The sequence below is a fragment of the Stylophora pistillata genome, chromosome 2 (genome assembly GCF_964205215.1).
Source record: "Stylophora pistillata chromosome 2, jaStyPist1.2, whole genome shotgun sequence".
Taxonomy (NCBI): domain Eukaryota; kingdom Metazoa; phylum Cnidaria; class Anthozoa; order Scleractinia; family Pocilloporidae; genus Stylophora; species Stylophora pistillata.
Window position 1 is genome coordinate 53,653,103 of NC_142520.1, and position 23,187 is coordinate 53,676,289.

The 23,187-nt window shown below is 41.6% G+C and overlaps 1 protein-coding gene across 1 annotated transcript; it reads right to left on the reverse strand.

Annotated features, from left to right (window-relative positions):
- Nucleotides 1–7,431: 7,431 nt before the first annotated feature.
- Nucleotides 7,432–23,143, reverse strand: LOC111347069 (uncharacterized). Its single transcript, XM_088750479.1, is given in 13 exon segments — nucleotides 7,432–7,856; nucleotides 8,181–8,448; nucleotides 8,916–9,041; nucleotides 9,043–9,179; nucleotides 10,231–10,326; nucleotides 10,521–11,751; nucleotides 12,057–12,857; nucleotides 13,724–13,973; nucleotides 14,447–14,543; nucleotides 15,482–16,184; nucleotides 16,873–17,294; nucleotides 18,458–19,100; nucleotides 23,029–23,143. Coding segments are annotated over 12 exon segments (4,764 nt in total). The 5' UTR covers nucleotides 19,086–19,100; nucleotides 23,029–23,143; the 3' UTR covers nucleotides 7,432–7,851.
- Between the last annotated feature and the right edge of the window lie 44 nt (nucleotides 23,144–23,187).

The window sequence follows — 23,187 nt, forward strand, 5'->3', positions numbered from 1 at the left end:
TCAGTGCCCCGAGTAGAGACAGATGAACTTGCTCATGAAAAGCGCAAAAGAAAGCAGGCCAATATTAATTCTATAGATTTGTATACGAAGGATCGAGGTATGGTTTAATTGAACGGGGCCATTTCATTTAATTTGGAACCCATGGAACGCTTTTGAAAATCATCAATATTTCAAAATCCAAATATTGCATTTCGTAGCAAATTTTCAATTATTATTTTTCCCATGCGGTATAACTCAGAATTGGGTCAGGTTAAGCTCATGATAAGTGGAAATAGTGTTGTTTTCGAGGATATAAAAATTAGTTAAGGGATTTTCATTTCCGCACGGAAAAACCAGGCTGAACTTTGTGAAAATCGCAACATCGGCATTCACATTACGATGTAATCTAATTAGGTACCCTGTGGTTAACTCCGGAATTCCAAGCACATTTTAGCAGTTAACACCGTGTTCGATCAGGAAATCAATACAATAAGCTGGGCTCTCATAGTTTACGACGACTAATTGGTTTTTATCCCTGCCTTCGTTTCAATTCTCATATATTTCCCATGGCAAAATTGTTTACAATATCACATTCCGTAAGTTAGCGGAGGGCGTCTATTTTTGTTAGTATATTCGAACACATTTAGGTTTTAAGAGAGTTCTAGGATAAGATTGACTGTCATTGTGGAACTGAAAGAGGACAAGTCAATCATTTATACCGGTAGGTCAAATGTTCCTTGCCGAAGACGTTGAAGGCGGGAAACAATCTGACGCTAGTGTAGATGAAACACTCTCAAGCGTTTGTCAACCAATGCTGAAATTATTTCAATCTTGTTCCCATCTTGTAATTCTGTGGCCATGAATATCCGTGAATAAAGTTTTTAACAAACTTGTCAATGTGATGATTTTTCTTATCATCAGTTATCGCTGTGAGACTTGCAAACTTCGCAGCAGGAATCTCATGCAGACAGAGATTGAGTGATATCACATACTTAGAAGAGCTAATAAGCAAAACACAAAACAACAAATAGCTACAGCAGAGCAAAGGAAAGAGAGGTAAAAATTATGAAAAAAAAAAATTAGGGAAAGGGTCAAAAGTCAGAGTAAAGACGAAACAGAGGTAAAGTTTAAAATGACTGAATGAAGAATACCAAGGTAAACTAATACAAACAAAGAATCTTATGAAGTTCATATATTTCATTGTATCTCATTTATCACTTTCACGGGTTTATTACGAATCAACTTAACTGCCTGCTCCCAGTTGGCTTGTTAGCTCAATTAGTAGAGCGCTGCACTAGTATCGCAGAGGTCAGTGGTTCGAGTCCCGTACAGGCCTGATTTTTTTTCAGGTCTGATTTTCGCTTTGCCTAAATAGCGCTATCTACTGCGAGGATCGTGCATCATATGTAAATAATCTTAGTTCAATTAAGAGAGTTCTTCCCAATTGAGAGTTTTTAGTTACAAAACTCACGGAAATGGAAATCAACCTTTTCAGGAGTTGGTTAGGCTGGAAACTTTTTGCAAACTAAAACAGCTGTGTCGAGAAAAAGGTTATGCTTTTGATACCTAATGTCGTGGTGTAAAGTCATTTCTGAACACCTAGAGGCTGTCAGCAATACCAATGCTGAGGCAATAGTAGATCAGATTTAATTTCAGATCGAGCGCCAATTCTTAACACACCCTCCAGCGATCGGACCAGATCGCCCGTTCCAGGCATCACTGTTCTTTAGGCGTTGGATGAAGGAGAGTGTCACAAAGATGCGGTGCATTCTAGAAGGGTCATCCAGTCATACTAAAGGAATAACACACTAGGCTGATAGCAGCATTAGGCTTTTTTCTGGTCAGTTTTATTACATTTTTCAGGTTTTCTTTTCTAAGAATTATTATTTGGAGGAAGTTTTCCAAAATGTTGCAGAGGCTCGGTCTAGTCAAACTGCCAAAAAGGCACTGCACGTTGTTCAAGATTTTTTTTTAGATTTGTGGTTTCCTTGCAGGTGGAGGAGGACAAGGGAGCGGGAGCTCGAGAGAACAGGGGGCAGCAGAGGGAAGGAAGCGGGATAACAGGGGGCGGGAGAGGGAGAGAAGCAGGAGAACAGGGGGCGGAGAAGGGAGAGAAGCGGGAGAACAGGGGGCGGGAGAGGGAGAGAAGCGGGAGAACAGGGGGCGGGAGAGTGAGAGAAGCAGGAGAACAGGGGGCGGGAGAGGGAGAGAAGCAGGAGAACAGGGGGCGGGAGAGGGAGAGATGCAGGAGAACAGGGGGCGGGAGAGGGAGAGAAGCAGGAGAACAGGGGGCGGAAAAGGGAGAGAAGCGGGAGAACAGGGGGCGGGAGAGGGAGAGAAGCAGGAGAACAGGGGGCGGGAGAGGAAGAGAAGCAGGAGAACAGGGGGCGGGAGAGGGAGAGAAGCAGGAGAACAGGGGGCGGAGAAGGGAGAGAAGCAGGAGAACAGGGGGCGGGAGAGTGAGAGAAGCAGGAGAACAAGGGGCGGGAGAGGGAGAGAAGCGGGAGAACAAGGGGCGAGAGAGTGAGAGAAGCAGGAGAACAGGGGGCGGGAGAGGGAGAGAAGCAGGAGAACAGGGGGCGGGAGAGGGAGAGAAGCCGGAGAACAGGGGGCGGGAGAGGGAGAGAAGCAGGAGAACAGGGGGCGGGAGAGGGAGAGAAGCGGGAGAACAGGGGGCGGAGAAGGGAGAGAAGCGGGAGAACAGGGGGCGGGAGAGGGAGAGAAGCAGGAGAACAGGGGGTGGGAGAGGGAGAGAAGCCGGAGAACAGGGGGCGGGAGAGGGAGAGAAGCAGGAGAACAGGGGGCGGGAGAGGGAGAGAAGCAGGAGAACAGGGGGCGGAGAAGGGAGAGAAGCGGGAGAACAGGGGGCGGGAGAGGGAGAGAAGCAGGAGAACAGGGGGCTGGAGAGGGAGAGAAGCAGGAGAACAGGGGGCGGGAGAGGGAGAGAAGCAGGAGAACAGGGGGCGGGAGAGGGAGAGAAGCGGGAGAACAGGGGGCGGGAGAGGGAGAGAAGCGGGAGAACAGGGGGCGGGAGAGGGAGAGAAGCGGGAGAACAGGGGGCGGGAGGGGGAGAGAAGCGGGAGAACAGGGGGCGAGAGAGGGAGAGAAGCGGGAGAACAGGGGGCGGGAGAGGGAGAGAAGCTGGAGAACAGGGGGCGGAGAAGAAAGAGAAGCGGGAGAACAGGGGGCGGGAGAGGGAGACAAGCAGGAGAACAGGGGGCGGGAAAGGGACAGAAGCAGGAGAACAGGGGGCGGAGAAGGGAGAGAAGCGGGAGAACAGGGGGCGGGAGAGGGAGAGAAGCGGGAGAACAGGGGGCGAGAGAGGGAGAGAAGCAGGAGAACAGGGGGCGGGAGAGGGAGAGAAGCGGGAGAACAGGGGGCGAGAGAGGGAGAGAAGCGGGAGAACAGGGGGCGGGAGAGGGAGAGAAGCAGGAGAACAGGGGGCGGGAGAGGGAGAGAAGCGGGAGAACAGGGGGCGGGAGAGGGAGAGAAGCAGGAGAACAGGGGGCGGAGAAGGGAGAGAAGCGGGAGAACAGGGGGCGGGAGAGGGAGAGAAGCGGGAGAACAGGGGGCGGGAGAGGGAGAGAAGCAGGAGAACAGGGGGCGGGAGAGGGAGATAAGCTGGAGAAGAGGGGGCGGAGAAGGGAGAGAAGCGGGAGAACAGGGGGCGGGAGAGGGAGAGAAGCGGGAGAACAGGGGGCGGGTGAGGGAGAGAAGCAGGAGAACAGGGGGCGGGAGAGAAAGAGAAGCGGGAGAACAGGGGGCGGAGAAGGGAGAGAAGCGGGAGAACAGGGGGCGGAGAAGGGAGAGAAGCGGGAGAACAGGGGGCGGGAGAGGGAGAGAAGCAGGAGAACAGGGGGCGGGAGAGGGAGAGAAGCGGGAGAACAGGGGGCGGGAGAGGGAGAGAAGCAGGAGAACAGGGGGCGGAGAAGGGAGAGAAGCGGGAGAACAGGGGGCGGGAGAGGGAGAGAAGCAGGAGAACAGGGGGCGGGAGAGGGAGAGAAGCGGGAGAACAGGGGGCGGGAGAGGGAGAGAAGCGGGAGAACAGGGGGCGGGAGAGGGAGAGAAGCAGGAGAACAGGGGGCGGGAGAGGGAGAGAAGCAGGAGAACAGGGGGCGGAGAATGGAGAGAAGCGGGAGAACAGGGGGCGGGAGAGTGAGAGAAGCAGGAGAACAGGGGGCGGGAGAGGGAGAGAAGCGGGAGAACAAGGGGCGAGAGAGTGAGAGAAGCAGGAGAACAGGGGGCGGGAGAGGGAGAGAAGCAGGAGAACAGGGGGCGGGAGAGGGAGAGAAGCAGGAGAACAGGGGGCGGAGAAGGGAGAGAAGCGGGAGAACAGGGGGCGGGAGAGGGAGAGAAGCAGGAGAACAGGGGGCGGGAGAGGGAGAGAAGCTGGAGAACAGGGGGCGGGAGAGGGAGAGAAGCGGGAGAACAGGGGGCGGAGAAGGGAGAGAAGCGGGAGAACAGGGGGCGGGAGAGGGAGAGAAGCAGGAGAACAGGGGGCGGGAGAGGGAGAGAAGCGGGAGAACAGGGGGCGGGAGAGGGAGAGAAGCGGGAGAACAGGGGGCGGGAGAGGGAGAGAAGCGGGAGAACAGGGGGCGGGAGAGGGAGAGAAGCGGGAGAACAGGGGGCGGAGAAGGGAGAGAAGCGGGAGAACAGGGGGCGGGAGAGGGAGAGAAGCTGGAGAACAGGGGGCGGGAGAGGGAGAGAAGCGGGAGAACAGGGGGCGGAGAAGGGAGAGAAGCGGGAGAACAGGGGGCGGGAGAGGGAGAGAAGCAGGAGAACAGGGGGCGGGAGAGGGAGAGAAGCAGGAGAACAGGGGGCGGGAGAGGGAGAGAAGCGGGAGAACAGGGGGCGAGAGAGGGAGAGAAGCGGGAGAACAGGGGGCGGGAGAGGGAGAGAAGCAGGAGAACAGGGGGCGGGAGAGGGAGAGAAGCGGGAGAACAGGTGGCGGGAAGCGGTATCTACATGTTGGCGGAAAGCGGGAGCAAAATGCAAGAAAAGCAACTTTATTTGTGAAATTGGTGGAGATTCGATACTATTATTCAACGGTCGTTTAGAGCTAACTGGAGAAGGATTTTGCCAGATCCTTTCAGACTGCCGAGGTCAATGTGATTTGAAACCAAATGAAACTGAAGAAAATCAAGAATGTTATCTTGACTCGAAGGAAGAAGAGGCTGTAACGAAAACTTGCAGTAAGAAGAGGCCAGTGCGGCTTCTCCAGTGCATGGAAGCTGGACTTCTTCTAACCTTAAAACTTTCCGCAGAGGTTTAAAAAAGATTTCAACGTCAGATCGAACAAATCTGATAATCAGTCGAACAAGACTGTTCAATCATACTTCACTAGCACTCAAACTGAACGCTCAAAATGCAAACGGGGGGTTCAACAATTGATGTACTATCTACGACTTGTTAGTTATGTCAAAAAGGGAAAGCAAGCACGAACAGATGAGAAGCAAACTCGAAACGTTACGGATGCCTCTGGACTTTTTTGTTTGATTTTGAAACGGCAATAGCTATTACATCACACAGTGAACTGAGACTTACGTCTCTATAACGAGATGTCAGAAGCGACGATCAAACTGTGATAACCCAATTAGTGAAACTTAGTTTAATTAAGAAAACAGACCTGTAGTAAGTTTCATCGGGAACCAATGATCCCCCGCCAAAACAAAGGCCAGAAAATGAACAAGAATATGAAGTTTTGGCACAGTTTGAAAGTTAAACCCGAGTTTCTGATCCTCTTAATTAATCTTAAGACGGGAGCAACACAATGAAGGGCGGGAGTCGGGAGGCAAAGGGGCACAAAAGTACGGGAGACAGGAGAACGTGGCACGGGAAGCGGGAGACTCGGAACCCTTTGTCCCCCCTTCCCCCCCCCCCCCCCTCCACCCGCCCACTTGCAGAGACTTCATGAGGCAGCCTTCTTTATTACGGAAACTGTGTTAAGGAAGACAAACAGGCAGTTGCCACAAAGAATAACTTCTTACTAACTTAGCGTGATGGCCGTACTGGATATTACTGGCCCGAAATCGTGGCAGTGCGGAACGAGTGTAGCCAGATCCGTAGAGAAACGACCGAGGGCCAATACAGTTTGAGCAAGTGATGTTACTAAAATATTTTATTATGTGACACTCGGGAAGACAATTTTATTAATTTTTGATTTTCCGGCTTTCGCGAACAAAAGTACACGGCTTATGATCGCTTCCGCGGAAAGGTCCGTATAGTAAAATCCCGAGCAAGTGAGAACTAATCAGAACGCTCGGATTTACCATAACTCTGTCTTGCCATAGTAAGTTGTTATCACCTTCAAGCTCAAGGTATTTTCATCAAAATTTTCTTTCTCACCGAGTTTTTTTGTTTGAAAATAGATCTCCTTGCAACCTTTTTACCTCGTGTTTGCGTTTTTCTTCTCGAAATTCATTGTAGAGAAAGAGTCACTAATAATCACGAGTTTGTCTTCTTTTATGTGGGTGCGGTTATTAACTCAATCGAATTATTTTACTTGGCGTATTAATTGACATTCTTTTTTTAGATTTTCAAGTTCAAAAAATGTTAAATCGGTGTCAGTGACGTTGTACACCGATTAATTCGCAGCTTCACATCTGGAAACCCACGGGCTTTTGACTGTCGTCCTTTGAACGTTACCAATGTGGGGAAGGGAATTTGAACTGGAGGGATAAAGTCTTTCCAGTGGAATAATGGTGGTTTATCTTTTAATATGGAGGCACTTAAAGCGAATGGCTCAAAAGAGAGCTTCTACAAGGTCTAGCTTTTGAAGCTTGAATAGTCAATTCAATCGCTGGTCAATAAATAGAAAGTCACGATCGCTGATCTTGCCTTTTACTACAGATGCGACAATCAAATGAGGGCCTCCTCGGGAAGATGACTTTCACGGCTAACGTTGACATTGTGGACATTTTATACGGCTAACGCTAAAATTCTCTTCCTAATCATTGCTATCCCCATCGACAGTTTTTCACCAAGTGTTTGCCTTAAAGGGTCGCTGCAACTGAAGGGGGAAGGAGAGGGTAGGAGAGGAAATAATTAGGGGGGAGGGGTGCACTTACTTACTTTCGCTGTCAATAAACTATCACTTGCACATTCGATAAATCTCCGTATAAAATTTCTTATCTTCCCTCCCCGTCCCCGCCCATCTCCCATACCCAGTCAACGGTGTAGCTATGATCACGGGTGCTGTCTAAAACAGCTGCAGATATTCTTGGATTCTTTTTATCGGAAATTTAGAATAAGTATTAACAAAGCTGCATTGAGGGGAGTGCTAGGAGAAAAGAAACGCTAGTATCCCTAAATTGTGTCATAAAAAGCATATTTGTTTATATATTTCTGTGATTTGTGAGCACTAACCGCTCTAGCTGGGTTTACAAGATGCGTATACAAGCACAGCAAGTATTTAGAAAATAAATCTACTTCACCAACAAAATGTTTCAAACCTTCACTTTAAACATTGAAATTTATTTACAAATGCTTTATCGCTCTTTATGGAAACAAAAATATTCCGCGTAAATTGTTTAAGTTGCGTGTTTTCAAATTGACCATCCACCTCGTCCACCGTCCATCTCCAGTCGAAACCGAAATTAAAATTTTTTTCTGGTGCTTTCAGTAACATAACGAAATCATTTTTCCGTGAATTGTCTTATCTTGATGATTTTCTGTTTTTAGAGAATTATATGCACTGTGACAACTACTCAACTTATCGAGAGAGACTACTTCCGAAAAGAAAACTTTTAAATTTCTGAAAGACTTTGTTTCTTCTTTTGCCCAACGGCAAACGTTTGGAGACATCTTCACTCGGCCGGGTTTTTTTTACAGAGATCTGGGCCGAGTATAATGACTATGTAGATAGCCTGTCTTTTAACCTGTAAAGACAACAAACATAACAGAACGATTAGTAAGCAAAGGAGAATAAACTGCATGAAATGCCGTTTCAATCTAGCGGGCGATTAACCGTCAATTAGTACTGGAAAGAAGTTTATGAAAACCACCCACGTCATGACGTATGTTAAATAAGCAAAGAAAGAGAATGGATAGGAAAATGGAGAAAAAGCCTTGACGTTAAAGCCTGAATTTATTGTCATCTAAGAGTTAAGAGGAAGATTTATCATTCTATGTAACTCATTAAACGAAATAAACTGTCATGGAACTAAGACTACAATTACTAACTGTGCTGTAATAAGCTGTACCTTGAGCGGGTTGAAGGCTGACATAGTGCACCTCATGAACATGTCCCAGCACAAGTGCTTTGCTTTCGTCAACTGGAAAATGTGGCGTAATCATTACATCATTGCTATGGGGTAGACTGCTGATAACACGAATGCACGTTTCATAGTAGTTTGCTGCGGCACATAAAATTACGTGATCACCCCAAGCGCCATCTTCTTCCATGTGTGTTAAATATTCAGTCCATGTTTGATGTCCATGGACAAAGTTAAATAGATCTGTTCCATCCGGCTGTAAAAAAATCAGTTAAAGAAACAAACTTAAAAGAGGATTTTTGATAGCAACTTGAGCGCGTGGGGTACGAGTCATGGAGTAATTTTTTTAAGAATGATACGAGACCTTTAATTAGCAATTTAAAGTGGAACAACAAGGATTCGTAAACAGCAGAAAAACAACAGGAAAGATCCATCATCTAGAGAACTGGAATTCTGTTTAGTGTTATCTCACGGAAGTTTAAGGGGGGCATTTATTAAACCAAAATATTCAAATGACTAAAACCGTAAAAGCCTGCTTCTTCGGAGGCCACGTTAAGTAACAAATGGATTCAACTGTAACCAACATCATTGTGCGGCTTCTTAAATAATAAAGTTATGCAGTCAACACTGGGATAGGCTCTGGTGGTGTTGACCCGTACACACCTTTAACCTCAAAAGAACAGCACGTGACATACTCTGTTAGACATACGAACATCAACTTACTAGCTTTGAGTTACTTCTGAGGTACTGGACCAAGGTTTGTCTTAATCTGCCATGTGGGATTTTGATTCCTTTAACTATTTCCAGTTGTTCTGACAAGGCATAGAACATACAATTTCCTGATCCCTGATCCCTGATTGTCAGATATTCTGAAGCCCTTGTCCGATGCACTATTCCTCAGTCCCAATGATAGATCTGTTTTGCTCTTGACTTTGCTTGCATTAATGTGCATCTGCTGAAGTTCCTGGATGATTCGGTCGAGAGAGCCTGGAAGAGACAAAGCTTTTATTATTCTAACAGCAGGAAAGAAACGAAACAATCGTCAGCTGAAAAATATTAATTTCCAATCTAGTAAGAGAAACTTGAACGGTAAAAAAAAAAGGGAAGAAAGGGCTTCAACCACCAAACAACCGGTGTTTTGCCGAACAACTGAGCCTTAAAGCGATAAACTGGAGGTCAATTGACTTTTTATGGGCCAATGAATACAATAATAATCAAGAGTGAAGAAGCAGAGAAGAAAAAAATCACGGAAAGGTCTACACTCTGACATACATGTGTAACTGGGAAATGAACCCTAGGGCACGTCATTTAAAGAGAGAAAAGAGCCGTTGTTTAACAAAACTGTAAACCAAAGCTGCGTTCTAAACTATACTGAAATAAGCTGAATCTTTTATCTGAATATTTATTTTTGTGAACAATGTCAAGAGGGCCAAAAGCTTGCAGTGGAAAGACAATTATTTAATGAAAAGAAACCTCTTAGAAAGAATACAAATGGCCCACTGCTTGCGTAACACAACGGTTAGGGTTAGATTTAATAGAAATGAACTGGCCCAAATGTATTTCCTCTACCCAAATGTATTTTCCTCTACCTGTGTCGGATGACCACTCTATTCTGAAAAGCCGGTACGTAAAAGTGTTTTTATAGGAACGGCATTTACAATTTGGCTTCGCTTTGACAACGAGCAATAAAACGCTCCAAGTCTCCCTGTTTTTGGGAATTTATGTTTGTTTCCTGGTGAAATGGGAGAAAAACTTCCCCTGACTGAAAAAAATTACACCAAGCCATCCGTCCTGATCGGAAGTAAAAGAAATTTAAATTTATGTAAACATGTCTTTGGATTACAACCGATGAAAGTAGATCTATAACTCTTGACATGAATCCCTCGTGCGAAACATTATCAGAAGTACCATTTTCGAAAAACGTAATTGGCCGAGAGATCAACGTTAGGGAAAGTAGAAATGTTGGATCTACCTGTAACCTGTCTCTAATTGTTTGGGGATGTCAGTTACCATGTGTTATTAATATTTTGGTACGTACTTGGAGTCACTAATGAATCAACTGTTAGTTGTTCGGTTGGCGTATCTACATTTCCGGCCTCCTGAGTTCTGAAACCTGTGTCTTGTCTTTTAGAGGCTAAACAGATAGAAAGAAACCTTTTTCAATATTGCACCAATCAAGAAGACGATAAAACAGCTGATTTCTATTCAGACTATTCAGGTTTGACACATTTTTTAATAGGTGTCCATGCTTTCCATGACGCTTTAAAACAGACTGAACGCCGAGTAGCCCCCAAAACACTTTTTTAAGAATATTCAAAATATTCTCACCATAAACAATGTCCCACATCTTTTCCACAAGAATGTCACACTGTTTCTCCCAGCTGAACTTCTCTTCATAGGAACTTCTTAGTTGCTGAATCTTCTGAAGTCGGTCTGATCTTTCCTTCTCTCGGACACCAGCAATTGCCTTTGCCCACTCCTTAGGGTCCTCAGACTCCACCACAACTGATTTCCCTGCTGGTACAGTGCACAATGCCTCACCAAATCCTGAGTTGCCACTGACAAGAATGGGAAGACCAGCAGACAAAGCTTCTAATGCTGTCAATCCAAACCCTTCGGTTCTTGAGGGCATTATGCAAAGATCAACTTCACAAAATAATTCTTTCAACTTCTCTTTACTCTGCACAAACTTCCTCACAGACAGCTGCGTTTTATCAATTCCACTCTTTAGCAAATTCGCTGCAGCCTCATCCTGTTTACCGTCAGCTGCACCCACGAAGATCAGATGGTAGGATCTGTCTCTCAGTTCAACTATTGCTCTGGCAGAGATATCGTAGCCCTTCAGGCTGAAGTCCTCTGGATCACCACGGCCAAACGTTAGAACCTTAAACTTGTCCATGTCAACTGCAGCTTGTTTCACATAGGAAAACTCACTGAACGTGCTCGGCGTCAGTTGAATGATATCTTGGTGCTTCTCGCATGAGCGCAGGTAAGAAGAGTAAGCCTTTGTCAACTTTGGTCCAACTGCTACCACAGCATCTGCCAACTTACACAATTCCACTTCAGTTGTGTTCTTCTCTTCACCTTTAGAAATAGCCTCAGGATAGCTTTTGTGCATTCCAAGTTCTTCAGGTGCGGTGTGCACAACCTGAATCCACTTGCAACTGTGGTACTTTCTGATAACTTGGGCTTGCTTACCAAGCTTAGCACCATGACATAGTACAAAGTCAATGACGAGGTCTCTTGGTGGGAAACTCAACCAGTCAAGAGGGTCACTGTAGCCTGTAAGTTTCTCTGCTTCTCTGATAAAAACATTGAGGCTTCTTGCAGTTCTCTTGTCTTCTTCAGAACAGGCAAACTGCGGGACAAGGAGAGTGACGTCCACTTGCGCATGTTTGGCAAACAGAATGGCAAGCTGTCTGTTTATGGTGGACAAGCCTCCCATTGATGAACTCCACTCACTGCCCAGGAGAATCACCTTCAATGACGCGTTAGACTTCATTGGATCAATTTCACCTGCTTCACCTTGTGATCTAGCAGCCAGATTTGAAGATAAACCCTGAAGAAAAATACGTCATGGAGGATTAGGACAATAACATAACATAACATAATATGTGTGTTATCAAATAAATGTATGTTGATCAATACTTAACCGAGAGAAAAAAGAAAAGAATAAACTTCAAAACTGATTTCATCTTCATAAAGATTCTCTTACTTATATTTGAAACTGGAGACAAACTTTCAGGGCTACCTTTCTCAACACTGATAACGGCACATTTAATTCTTAGATCAGGTAAAATAGAGGAGAAAACTTGCAAAGATAGATCAGAGGCTGGAAATCTGTGCTTACAAAATCGATCATACCTCCGTTCTTCTTTTCGAGAACCATTTCTCCAATCCACAGGGAGGAAGTATTTTATCATCGATATTTCTTTGACATATTTCCGCTCGGCCTTCATTTGCATCAATGAGGTGGAAGCAGTCCTCGTGGGTGCACGTGGTTTTCACATGGTCTGAGCATGCACGACTTGGTTCTTCTGCCCCTTGATGGCAGTAAGGACATGCAACACACAGCCTATACTGTAGTCCCCTCAGGTACGGCATCTCTTGTGACAAATTATGAAGGGTGTCTTCAAGAAATTCTCGAACGACACTTGCTAGTTCGGCGGAGTTCTGTCCTACAACCTGATGACTCTGTGTTCTTTGTCTCAAGATTACCTTCACAAATCCTGTTTTGCATAAGAGGACAAAATCATGAATATCTTTGCCAATGATGAACCATGCTCCATTTTGGTACAGGGTAGGTTGATCCGCGGGCCATGTCTTTGAACACCAACGGATGGATCGTGAGACAAGCTGTAAGAAGAGGCCATGAGGGACAAAGCCATGGACAAACAGGAGATACAATGGACAGGGATCTGTTGACGACGGTTTCATCTTACAGAGTTTATCAGGTGATGACTTCAGCTGAGCTGGTACAAAGTACTTTACGTAAGTTGGGGAAACTGAGAACTTAGCAATCAAACCAAATCGCTCCATCATGTCTAAGATGTCTTCTTTGATGATTCCTTGGCCAATAAAGCTGGAGAACACATGATCAACATGTTCCATGCTGAGGATGCCACTTCCTTCAAGTTCTTGCCAGTACTTAGCATACAGGGGATTCTAGAAAATGTAGGTGGAACAATACAACAAATCTGGATAACGAAAGGCCACGTAATGTTCCTTTTGAATGTTTCCCACGTACATTTATAAGAAATAAAAGTTTATTTCCATTAATACACTGAAATGGTCGGCTATGAAACCCCTAGTGGGCAAATTTGTATCTTGGGTTGCTCAGAGGTGAATACGCCCACTAGCACACGCAAAAAGAACTATTCAATTGTGTGAATACAATTATTGTGAGCAGTAGCAACTTAATGCGAGTCACTAATTGTGAATAAAAAGGCTAAATCAATAAATGGCCTGACAAGCCGCAAAAAGTACATAAAATAGTGTGGGGTCAACAAATCATATGATTATAACAATAAACAATAAAAGACACACGTTTACAGGTGTTATCCAGTCGTTTCGTAGCCATGCCGATTTTTTCGTGCCTACACGATTCGTACCTAGGCTCAGACATTTCGTACCCACTTTCGATCAGTTGGTCCCCAATCCTCAGGTCGATTCCTACCCAACAAATTATAACACATTGCCGCAACCATCGGTAGCCTAAAACCAGAAGCTAAGACGGAGCCTTCACAGCAGTTCGTCGGTTACATCGAGGAAAACTGGATTCGCAGCACAGTTTAGCCCCTCAAGTACTGGGGCGTATTTATGCAATCAATCAGATCAAACAATGACATTACGGCTGACATCAGAAGAGCCGCTGGTCGATGCTGTCTACCCCTCTGCATGTTCTCTATAGCTTTTGAAATAAGTGCCCATTTCTTCGAAGAATCATCCTGCTTAGTTTCCTGTTGTTCTAATTTATTGAACAACAGTTTCCAAGTAAGCTAGTCTTTCTAAAATGAAAATAGTTTTTCTACCTGTTTATTGAAAGGTGGAATGGTTATCAGCTGCTTGAACAGATCAATCAGCCATTGAGCCTTCAGTACAACTGTACTGCGGTGCTTGATTATCATTCCCAGGCCATGGTAAAAACTGATCATGCAGTCAAACTCTTTTGCATCTTCCATGAAACAATCTTTCCTTGCGTAGTGCTCAAGTTGTTGCAGATTTCTGTGATAAATCTGTTTAGCCACCAAAGCTTCAATCACTTTTTCAAACAGAAACCACCTACAAAGCAACAGAATACCTATAATGCATTATGGCATAAAATTGGGTCTTAAATTCAGTCAGACATGCATGTGTTTAAAGTCCTCAAGTGTTAATACATGTATTGCCTCGATCATACTATCTTCATCTTTCAACTACAACAGACATGATTATTTTTTGCAACATACAAAGTCAATTCCAAGAACTGTGCCTACTCAAATATCAATCACATCTTCTTATCTTTTAGAATTATAACATTGTCTGCACTGAAGCAACTGCTGCGCATTTGTACAATCTATAGTTTTGCAAATTTTGATGTATCCACAATTTAATCCAGTGGTGGAAGGATATTTTTTATTACTTACCTGCACATAAAATTATGCTAAATACACTGCGTACCATTTAAAATCTTTATCATGGCTGATTTGAGGGAAAAATCGATTTTGAAGTGCATGAACTGGGGTTTTTCCGAATAAATTGTGTTTTTTACTTACCTCACTGGTATCTTCTCTCCCATATAAGGCTCTTGCTTCAACACCTTCAGGATTGTGTTCTGTAATTCATTTATACCATCTACTTTTCCTTCTTGCTCTGCAGGATATATTTAGAAAAGGAATTCAAAGCATAATACAACACAGAAACATGCCCTTACAATGAGCATAGTATGATAGCATAATTTTATACTTGTATAATTGCAGAGATTTTACAGCTGACAACTTAGCTAAGATGACAATCTCTTTAAATTCCCACATTTTAGCTCTTCTGTTCCCTATAATTATTCCATACTCTGAAATTAATGGCTCCATCTCCAAAAATTAATTGGACTCTATATGATGCTGCCAGTATATTCAGAATATAGAGTAGCTGAAAGCTTAAAGCAGAGTGCAGGTTATTAAAAAAAACAACAACAACAAACAACTCTGACTTTTTTCCACTACAATCAAGTCCTAACTCATTCCACCATGGTAATATCTTTTAATCCCTCTACAACTTCCACTAGAAAAATTGTTCTGTCTCTCTATCTACTTACAATTCAAACTCTGACTTTTTTCCACTATAATCAAGTCCTAACTCATTCCACCATAGTAATATCATTTAATCCCTCTACAACTTCCACTAGAATGTTCTGTCTCTCTATCTACTTGCAATTCAAATTATAATGAAGCACAACACACTGCCTGCTGCTGGATGACATGTAACAATGTGAGTCAGATAATAATTACTGTATGCTCAATGCTTGTCAACCATCTGCCAATATTGGGCTTTTGGTTACAAAAATTGCTACAAATCAAGTGTTCTTGAAATTCACCCAAAGATAAGCTTTTATACAATTATAGAGTCAACAATTACTGCAAGTAACCTATGGTTATGGATACAAAATGAAATCACTTATCTTACCTGTTTTATCATTCGGGACAGTGCCCGGTCCAATACTACATATTGGACTGGTAATGGAGCATTTTGATTGGTTGATTTTAGTTATAGGCCCTCTGACTGCCCGAGTCGTGTAATAAAATCATTTATCTTACCTGTTTTATCTTTTCCAATCTGCTTTCCAATATTTCGGATAAATTTTTTCATCAAATTAGGACTCTGAGTGTTGTCAATGCAGAATAAGGGTTTGACCACATGCTTCTCATATTCCATACCAGAAATTCTCTTCTGAATTTGTTTCTTTATTACTGCAATGTCTTTATCTGGTTTGTCAGCATGTGTGCCAACAATGAACACCGGGGGGTGAAGGTAGGGTGGCTTGTGTTGTGGATCATCATCTGTGTCATCATTGGCCAGGGAAACACTGTGTACTGTAGCCAACCATGAGAGCAAATTCTCCATGTTTGTTTCATTGTTAGGGTTTTCCAACTTCACATCATTACTCCCTTGTCTCACGCAGGGCTCAGCTGGGGCATCCAGAGGCTTGCTGAGATTGTGCACCAATATGTAAAGTGCCCGCTGTGATAGGAAGATAGGATGGCTGGCATAGTACAGGTGCTGCCCTGCAAAGTCCCAAACATCCATTGTAACATAGGATTCTTCTGTGAGTAAGGCACTTTTGATGGGTTTGCCTTCAGCATACTTTAACCACTGATTAACATGCTTCACAGTATCAGAAGGTTGAGAAACATCAATCATCACATCAGGCTCAGCTTGCATGTTTTCACCTTCACATTCAGTAGAATGTTCATTAGCATTGTTTTGCAGAATATCTGTGAAACCTTCATCCTCCTCAACCTGAATGGAGAATTAAATGAAACATTATGCTCACTTAAGTGTATATAATTATGTATTCAAAACTTGATGTTATGAACAGGCTGCTAAATTGTAGAAAATTATGATCACATCAGTCTAGCATAATGTTAAGGGGGCAATTTTCTAAAAAATTGTTGTACTGCTTTAGTCAGGGGGGTATAACAAGATAACTTGGTTTACCAACTCAGTTGAAGATGTAAATTGGCTACTGTAAAGAGTTCTGAAGCTGACATCTCAAGTTTAAGAGCCCTTAGATAGAGAGAAACTTCATTGCATAGATTAAGACATTGAAGAGCAATAATTGAAGTAATTGAAGAATGGAAAAATCAAAAGATGCCCCTCATTTTGGTAGCAACATTTTTGCAGGTATGCCTTCATTCAAGATGTTTAAACAAAAATTACTTGCAGTTCTTTTTTACCTGATGTGTAAATAAAATTTAGTCTCATCTAAACTTTTGTGAAAACATCCAAAAGAAACAGACTGTTTCAGACACAATTCAAAATGTAAGAAATTTAGATTTTTCATAGAGAAAAGAATTTTAAAAAATAGCAAGTTGTAATCCTATTCATTCTCTTTAAAAACAAATATTTCTCAAAAGGCTAATTCGCCTGCTTTCCTCCCTTCTCCTCCTTTTATAAAATTCTCAGCATTTTTATTAAACTCTCAAACCTGCTTTGACTTGAAAACATCTTCAACTTCATCTTCTAATTTCAGTTCTCCTTCTTCGGTTGTCTCTACCTTTAAAAATTGAGAAATATCTGCTCCAATCATTCTGCCAACCACAATCTTTGCTACATCTTTTGAACATTCAACAAGTCCTGGTTTACTCTCCTTGGTCAACTGCCAGTTCTTGACAGCTTGGTCAACATCAATTTCACACTTTGAAGGATCCACTTCAATCCCCTCAGTACTCTGTTCTTTAGGGTCAAATGGAAGGCCTAAAAGACTCTTCTTCAGACTGGTTTTACCAGCGCGATCCTGACCAACCAGTATAACACGACCACGGTAAACTTGTACATATCCATCTTTTAAAGCCTCTTCATAAGCCAACTGTGCTGCTGGTCCTTGCGCTCTTTGTCTATCCACATGGTCTAATTAAAAAAGTCATCATGATTGAGCCAAAGGAAAAAGGCTAATCAGAGGAAGTTGTAATTATTATAATAACCCTAAAGGAAAAACAATTTCTGCTTTTATAAGTTTCAAACACAATCTGAAAAAGGCCTGATAAGTCAATTTAATTACATGTCCTTCATGCATAAAGTTAGAAACTATGGTAGTATATACATGTAAAAATCTTTGCATCGGTGAGTTAGGTAAACACATACACAATGACTATTATAAACTGACTCAATGAAATGAAACATTAAGAGTAAATTGATTAAAATGTGAGTGATCAAACTAAACAAAGGCAATAATTGATGTCAATTCTGCCAGATGGTGTTTGGAAAACAGAAAGAAAAATCACATTCCCAAAACGTAGCAATTGATAGATTCTAAAATATTACAAGGGCAGCATAAATTATGGTGTCACAATTATCAGAATAACTCCTGACCAGTTAAGACAAAAGTTTTATTCTCAATAACCTAAACTCTCGTTTTAAAATCATATTAGTCCATAAATTCTGTATGATGAGCTAAATGTTGTTACATTGTTAATAACTTCCAATAAAATAAAGCAAAAATTATGGAGTTACAGCTTACAGTACTATATATTCCTGGATGAGAAATGATTTGTAATAAACTTAATTCTTCCTTTTAAAATTAAAATCAAATAAACAGAAAGCAAAAATTACAACAGCAATTCCTACAACTGTGAAATAATTTGCAATAAACTTCTTAAATTCCAATCAACTAGAAAGCAAAAATTACAACTTACAATAATCCCTTACTGTAAAATGATTTGTAATAAACTTAATCCCTCCTCAATTCCCTATCAAATTATAGTACACTGTAGTTCAACTTAACTTTCAATGTCAGCCAAGTCATTAAAATAAACCTTTCAAAATATAACTAAAACTTCCAGTACAAATGTCATGTATTTCTAAAGTGATGCAACCTTTGTTCGATCATACAGTATAACTGTGACAGCATTTACTTCATTATTCTACTCAGGATTCACTATGAAACTATTGTCAGCTGCCTGTAATTATCAGTAACAAGCAGCATAACCACTTGCAAGTCAACCATTAGAACCAATTTAGTAAATAATGGACATGTCACAACATTAATGTGAAGAGGAATTTCCTTTACTCACCTGGGACATCTGAATCTACTCTGTGAATTTTATCGTTTAGCTCCATAACACTTCTCACTCCTTCAACTGTAAAAGGATTCCCTCTCACATCCAAATATATTAGTTTCTTCAGCTGTTTTATAGCTGGACTCAACACAGTCAACTGGTTGTAATTCAGCCACAGAACCTCCAGCTCCACCATCTCCCCAATAGCATCAGGGATGCTGGTTAGATTGTTACGTGAGATGTCCAGCAGTTTGAGTTTCTTCAGCTGTTTTATAGCTGGACTCAACACAGTCAACTGGTTGTAACTCAGCCCCAGTCCCTTCAGCTCCACCATCTCCCCAATAGCATCAGGGATGGTGGTTAGATTGTGATCTATGATGTTCAGCACTCTGAGTTCTTTTAGTTGAGTCAAACTTGTAGGGAATATGGACAGCTCGTTTAGACTCACATCAAGTTTCGTAAGATTCTTTAGTTTTCCGATACTTTCAGGTATTGTTGTAAGTTTATTCTCTGACAGGTCAAGTTCCTCCAACTCAGTCAATTCAAACAAAGCTGCAGGCAATTCATGGAAACTTTGCTTAATGAGAGCTAAACTCTTTCCTACCATCTTTCTTCTTAACTCTTCTTTAGAAAGAAATTCCATTTCATTCCTGGGAAACTGTCATAACAGAAATAAAAGCTGTTATTAAAGGTGAGTAACTTAAACTAACTTGCTTAATGGCATTATAACCATTGAGCCAAAAATGGAAAAAATGAGGTTTATAATTTAACTTCTACTAAACCAAACTAATGAGTTATATTTTATTCCGCTAAGTACAATATTTGGAAGCCATCCACCCTTCAGTGTTCTTTTAAACACTCTGAGTAAACACTGCTTATTTGTAAGAGCTCTAGTTATTTATTTTCATCTCAGACATTTTGACTTAAGTCTCACTGTATAATTTTTTTTGTCAAAAAATAAACTGCTTGCGTTATACATGTTAACAACAAGGCTATTAGTATGATAGCATAATTTTATACTTGTATAATTGCAGAGATTTTACAGCTGACAACTTAGCTAAGATAACAATCTCTTTAAATTCCCACATTTTAGCTCTTCTGTTCCTTTGTCATGTATAATGATGTGGTTGATGCAATAAACAATTTAATTACAAAGAGTAAGAAAACTGATAATAATTTTTTGTTTATGTTTAAAGTATAACTTAAAGAAGGGAACCAGCTTCACAAAGGTACATGATGAACTTGCTTGGAAGCCTCTCAGTATCAGGAGAGAACTACATACATATAAGCCAATTTTACAAAATAGTCAAGAATCTTGCTCCACATTATTCAACTGAGCTATTGTGGCAGCCTAAACTGTCACACATATTTTTGTCTTAAATCAAGAGAAACCTTCACTCAATTTCCTTATAGAATTCTACATTTCAAAAGTCCTTTTTTCCATCCATTATGACTGCATGGCTTGAATTGTCTGGACCTAGTTGTCCCAAACTCTGTATCTCTTCCCACAATCTAGCAAAGTTCAGCTTGTAGTAGACACTCCCTGACTCACAAGCTAGGTTCGATTTACATCACAATGCTTCTCACATGTCATGCAACCACGCATTGACGAGTAGATTTAAGGATGGGTTTAGTTAGTAGACTACTTTGATACTAATTGAGTCCGCATGAAAGTGGTTAATTTCGAGCTAATCAGGTGTGCATTTTATTGGGTGAACTTCACACTATTGAATATTGAATGAATGCACTCAACTAGTCAGATTTGTTATGGTGAGTCTAAACTGTAATAATCAAAGCCATTGAGTATATTAAGGTACAGGGAAGTATTTGTTGTTTTCATAAACAAGAGACAACTGGCCAAATACTGGAATTGAAATTTTTTGGCTTAAAATGCACATTACAGGTATGCTGTGGTTTCTTTGTTTTATCAAGAAAGATTGTTAGCGAATAACAAATATCTGAGTTCATCTACATCTATATAATTTTATTAAAGTTGGTAAAACCTTGAGGGGTATCACACCAACTATATATATGAAAAAAAAGAAAAACAAATTTTGAAAACTAGGAAACTATTAAAAAATATCTAGTTCAAAGGTTTCTAAAAAAAAAAAAAACAATCGTATTTTTTCGCCCTTCATGTAATCCAGCAATTTCTCAATAAAATGGGAGTGATATTTAAAGAGCTTTCCCTAATTTTTAGAAGATTTCGATTTCCACGAACGAATAGGGGGAGCTCAATTTCTTAGTCTTTAAATAGCTCACTTGTGCTAGAGGTTATTCCAAATCATGTGATCATGCATCTGAGAAATTACTGAATATCAACTGTATGCTTGCGCTCGACCATTCAAACCAAACATCTTCATGTTGAAATCAGGCAAATACCATGGAAATCATTGAGATTAACAACATCAATTCAAACAGGTTACGTCAAAAAAAATTTTGAACCGTGGAGTGTAATTTACCAAAGTATTCGGATCTGGGACGCCCAATGATAACACAAGTATTTATAACATAACATAACATAACATTTATTAAGGAAGCTAGAACGCAAATGTAAAAAATACATCCTGAAAAGGGAAAATCGTGAAAATCGTGAGGTTAGCCCTGTGTAAAAACAATTTCCCTTACTAAAAACATACAAAAGATAAAATTTAAAGGCTAGAGATTCAATAAATATTCAGTAAATATTCAAATGAATTTTAAGTCTACTCCTAAAAACCGACAATGATTCGGCGTGGACAATGTATCCTGGCAAGCTATACCATTTCCTCACAATCCGAATGAAGAAACAATATTTGTAACAATTACAAACTGCTCTTTTCAGATAAAGTTTATAGTCGTGGTTAGCTCTTGTACGCTTATTGGGAAACACAAAGAAATCTGGGAAAGAGAGGTGATCAATACCAAAAACTATCTTATAACATTTAACCAGAGATAGAAATTCTCTCCGCTTTTCTAGTGTTTGCCATTTTAGTAAGCTACAACGGTGTTCGTAATTCATTTTGCCTCGTTTCTGCCTTAAAGCTAGTCGCGAAGCTCTTCGTTGAACCCTTTCTAGAGCCGTAATATCCTTAGTCAAATATGGACTCCAAACAGGAGCCGCATACTCCAGTATGGGACTGACCAGTGATTTATAGAGCTGCAAAAACACGTACTGGCTATTAGTTCCGATGGACCACTTCATGATACCTAGTACCATATTTGCCTTGTTTACCATTGCAGATACATGCAAGCCCCAGGACAGGTCAGAAGAGATGGTTACTCCAAGGTCCTTAGTGTTCTCTACTGACCTAAATTGCCCCCCCAGCGACCCCAGCGAGTAAATTGGTTTAGTTTTATCCTTTCTATGTGTAATACGCATGACCCTGCATTTATCCAGATTGAAGTGCGTTTGCCATTTATTTGCCCATATACTCAATCGATCTAGGTCACTCTGCAGGGCAGGGATATCAACATCTGGCGAACTGATTGTTCAGTAGATTTTAGTATCATCTGCATAAATCTTAACAGTAGATGTCAAATCTGTTGAGATGTCATTTATGTAGATGATAAACAATTTAGGACCAAGAATTGTTCCTTGGGGCACCCCGGACTTCACTGACGTTCAATCCCAACACTTTCCTCTAATAACAATGCGTTGCATTCTGTTTGTCAAAAAATGTTTAAACCACTGCAGTAAAGGCCCATCTCTGCCGTACCTATTCCGCTTAAGCAATAAACGTTCATGTGGTACACCATCAAAAGCTTTGGACATGTCTAGAAAGATAACGTCAGTAGGTTTACAACAATTTCTAGCTTTAGCCCAGTCATCATAACAAGCTAACAACTGCAATAGAGTGGATTTACCGCTGAGATACGCGAATTTATTTGGGTTGAAAAGATTTTGATCAGACCAAAAATCAATGACTCGATTCCTCACCACCTTCTCCGCGATTTTGCATAGAATACACGTTAGTGAAATCTGACGATAGTTCTCTCTAAGATTCCTATTCCTTTTTCTGTACACCGGTGTAATATTGGAATTTTTCCACATTGTTGGTAGCTGACCCAGCGAAAAAGATGTATTCAAAAGTAATGCTAACGGAGATGATAACACCTGACTACATTCTTTCAGAATCCGTGGCGATATACCGTCTGGCGCTGGGGATATATAGATATTTAAACTTTTCAGCATTTTTTTTATCTCTTCAGGGGAACAATAAATGCTGCATAATTTCTGGTTAGTAACGTAATCAAAAACTGGAATGTTAGCTTGGTCCTCAACAGTAAATACAGACAAAAAATAATGGTTCATGCTATTTGCTATACTAATATCGTCATTTAGAAACTTATCGTTTACTTTCAAGGATAGTAGATCGCTTGATCCTTTTCTCTTGCATTTTACGTCATTCCAAAAAGGCTTCGGGCTAGTGTTCGATTTTAGCTCCTCAGTCAAATTGTTTATATACTGCTATCGCGCAGAGTTACATTTCTTTTTTAGCTGATTATTAAACTTACGATAAGTGATCCAGTGAGGAATGCTGCATACAAACGGTATCGCTCATCATTCTTTGTAGAAGCGAGGATCCAAACTACAAATCTCTTACCTGAAAAGAGGGTAAACTTGGCAGGAAACAGCAGCGAAATCTGTCATAAACTGTACTCGGTGACTCTCAAGCTTAAAGTGAAAGCTACACGCAGTAACGAACTTTCTCTCCAGTTATGAGAGGTAGCAAAGCTTCCCGAGTGAGGGAGGGTGGGAAAAG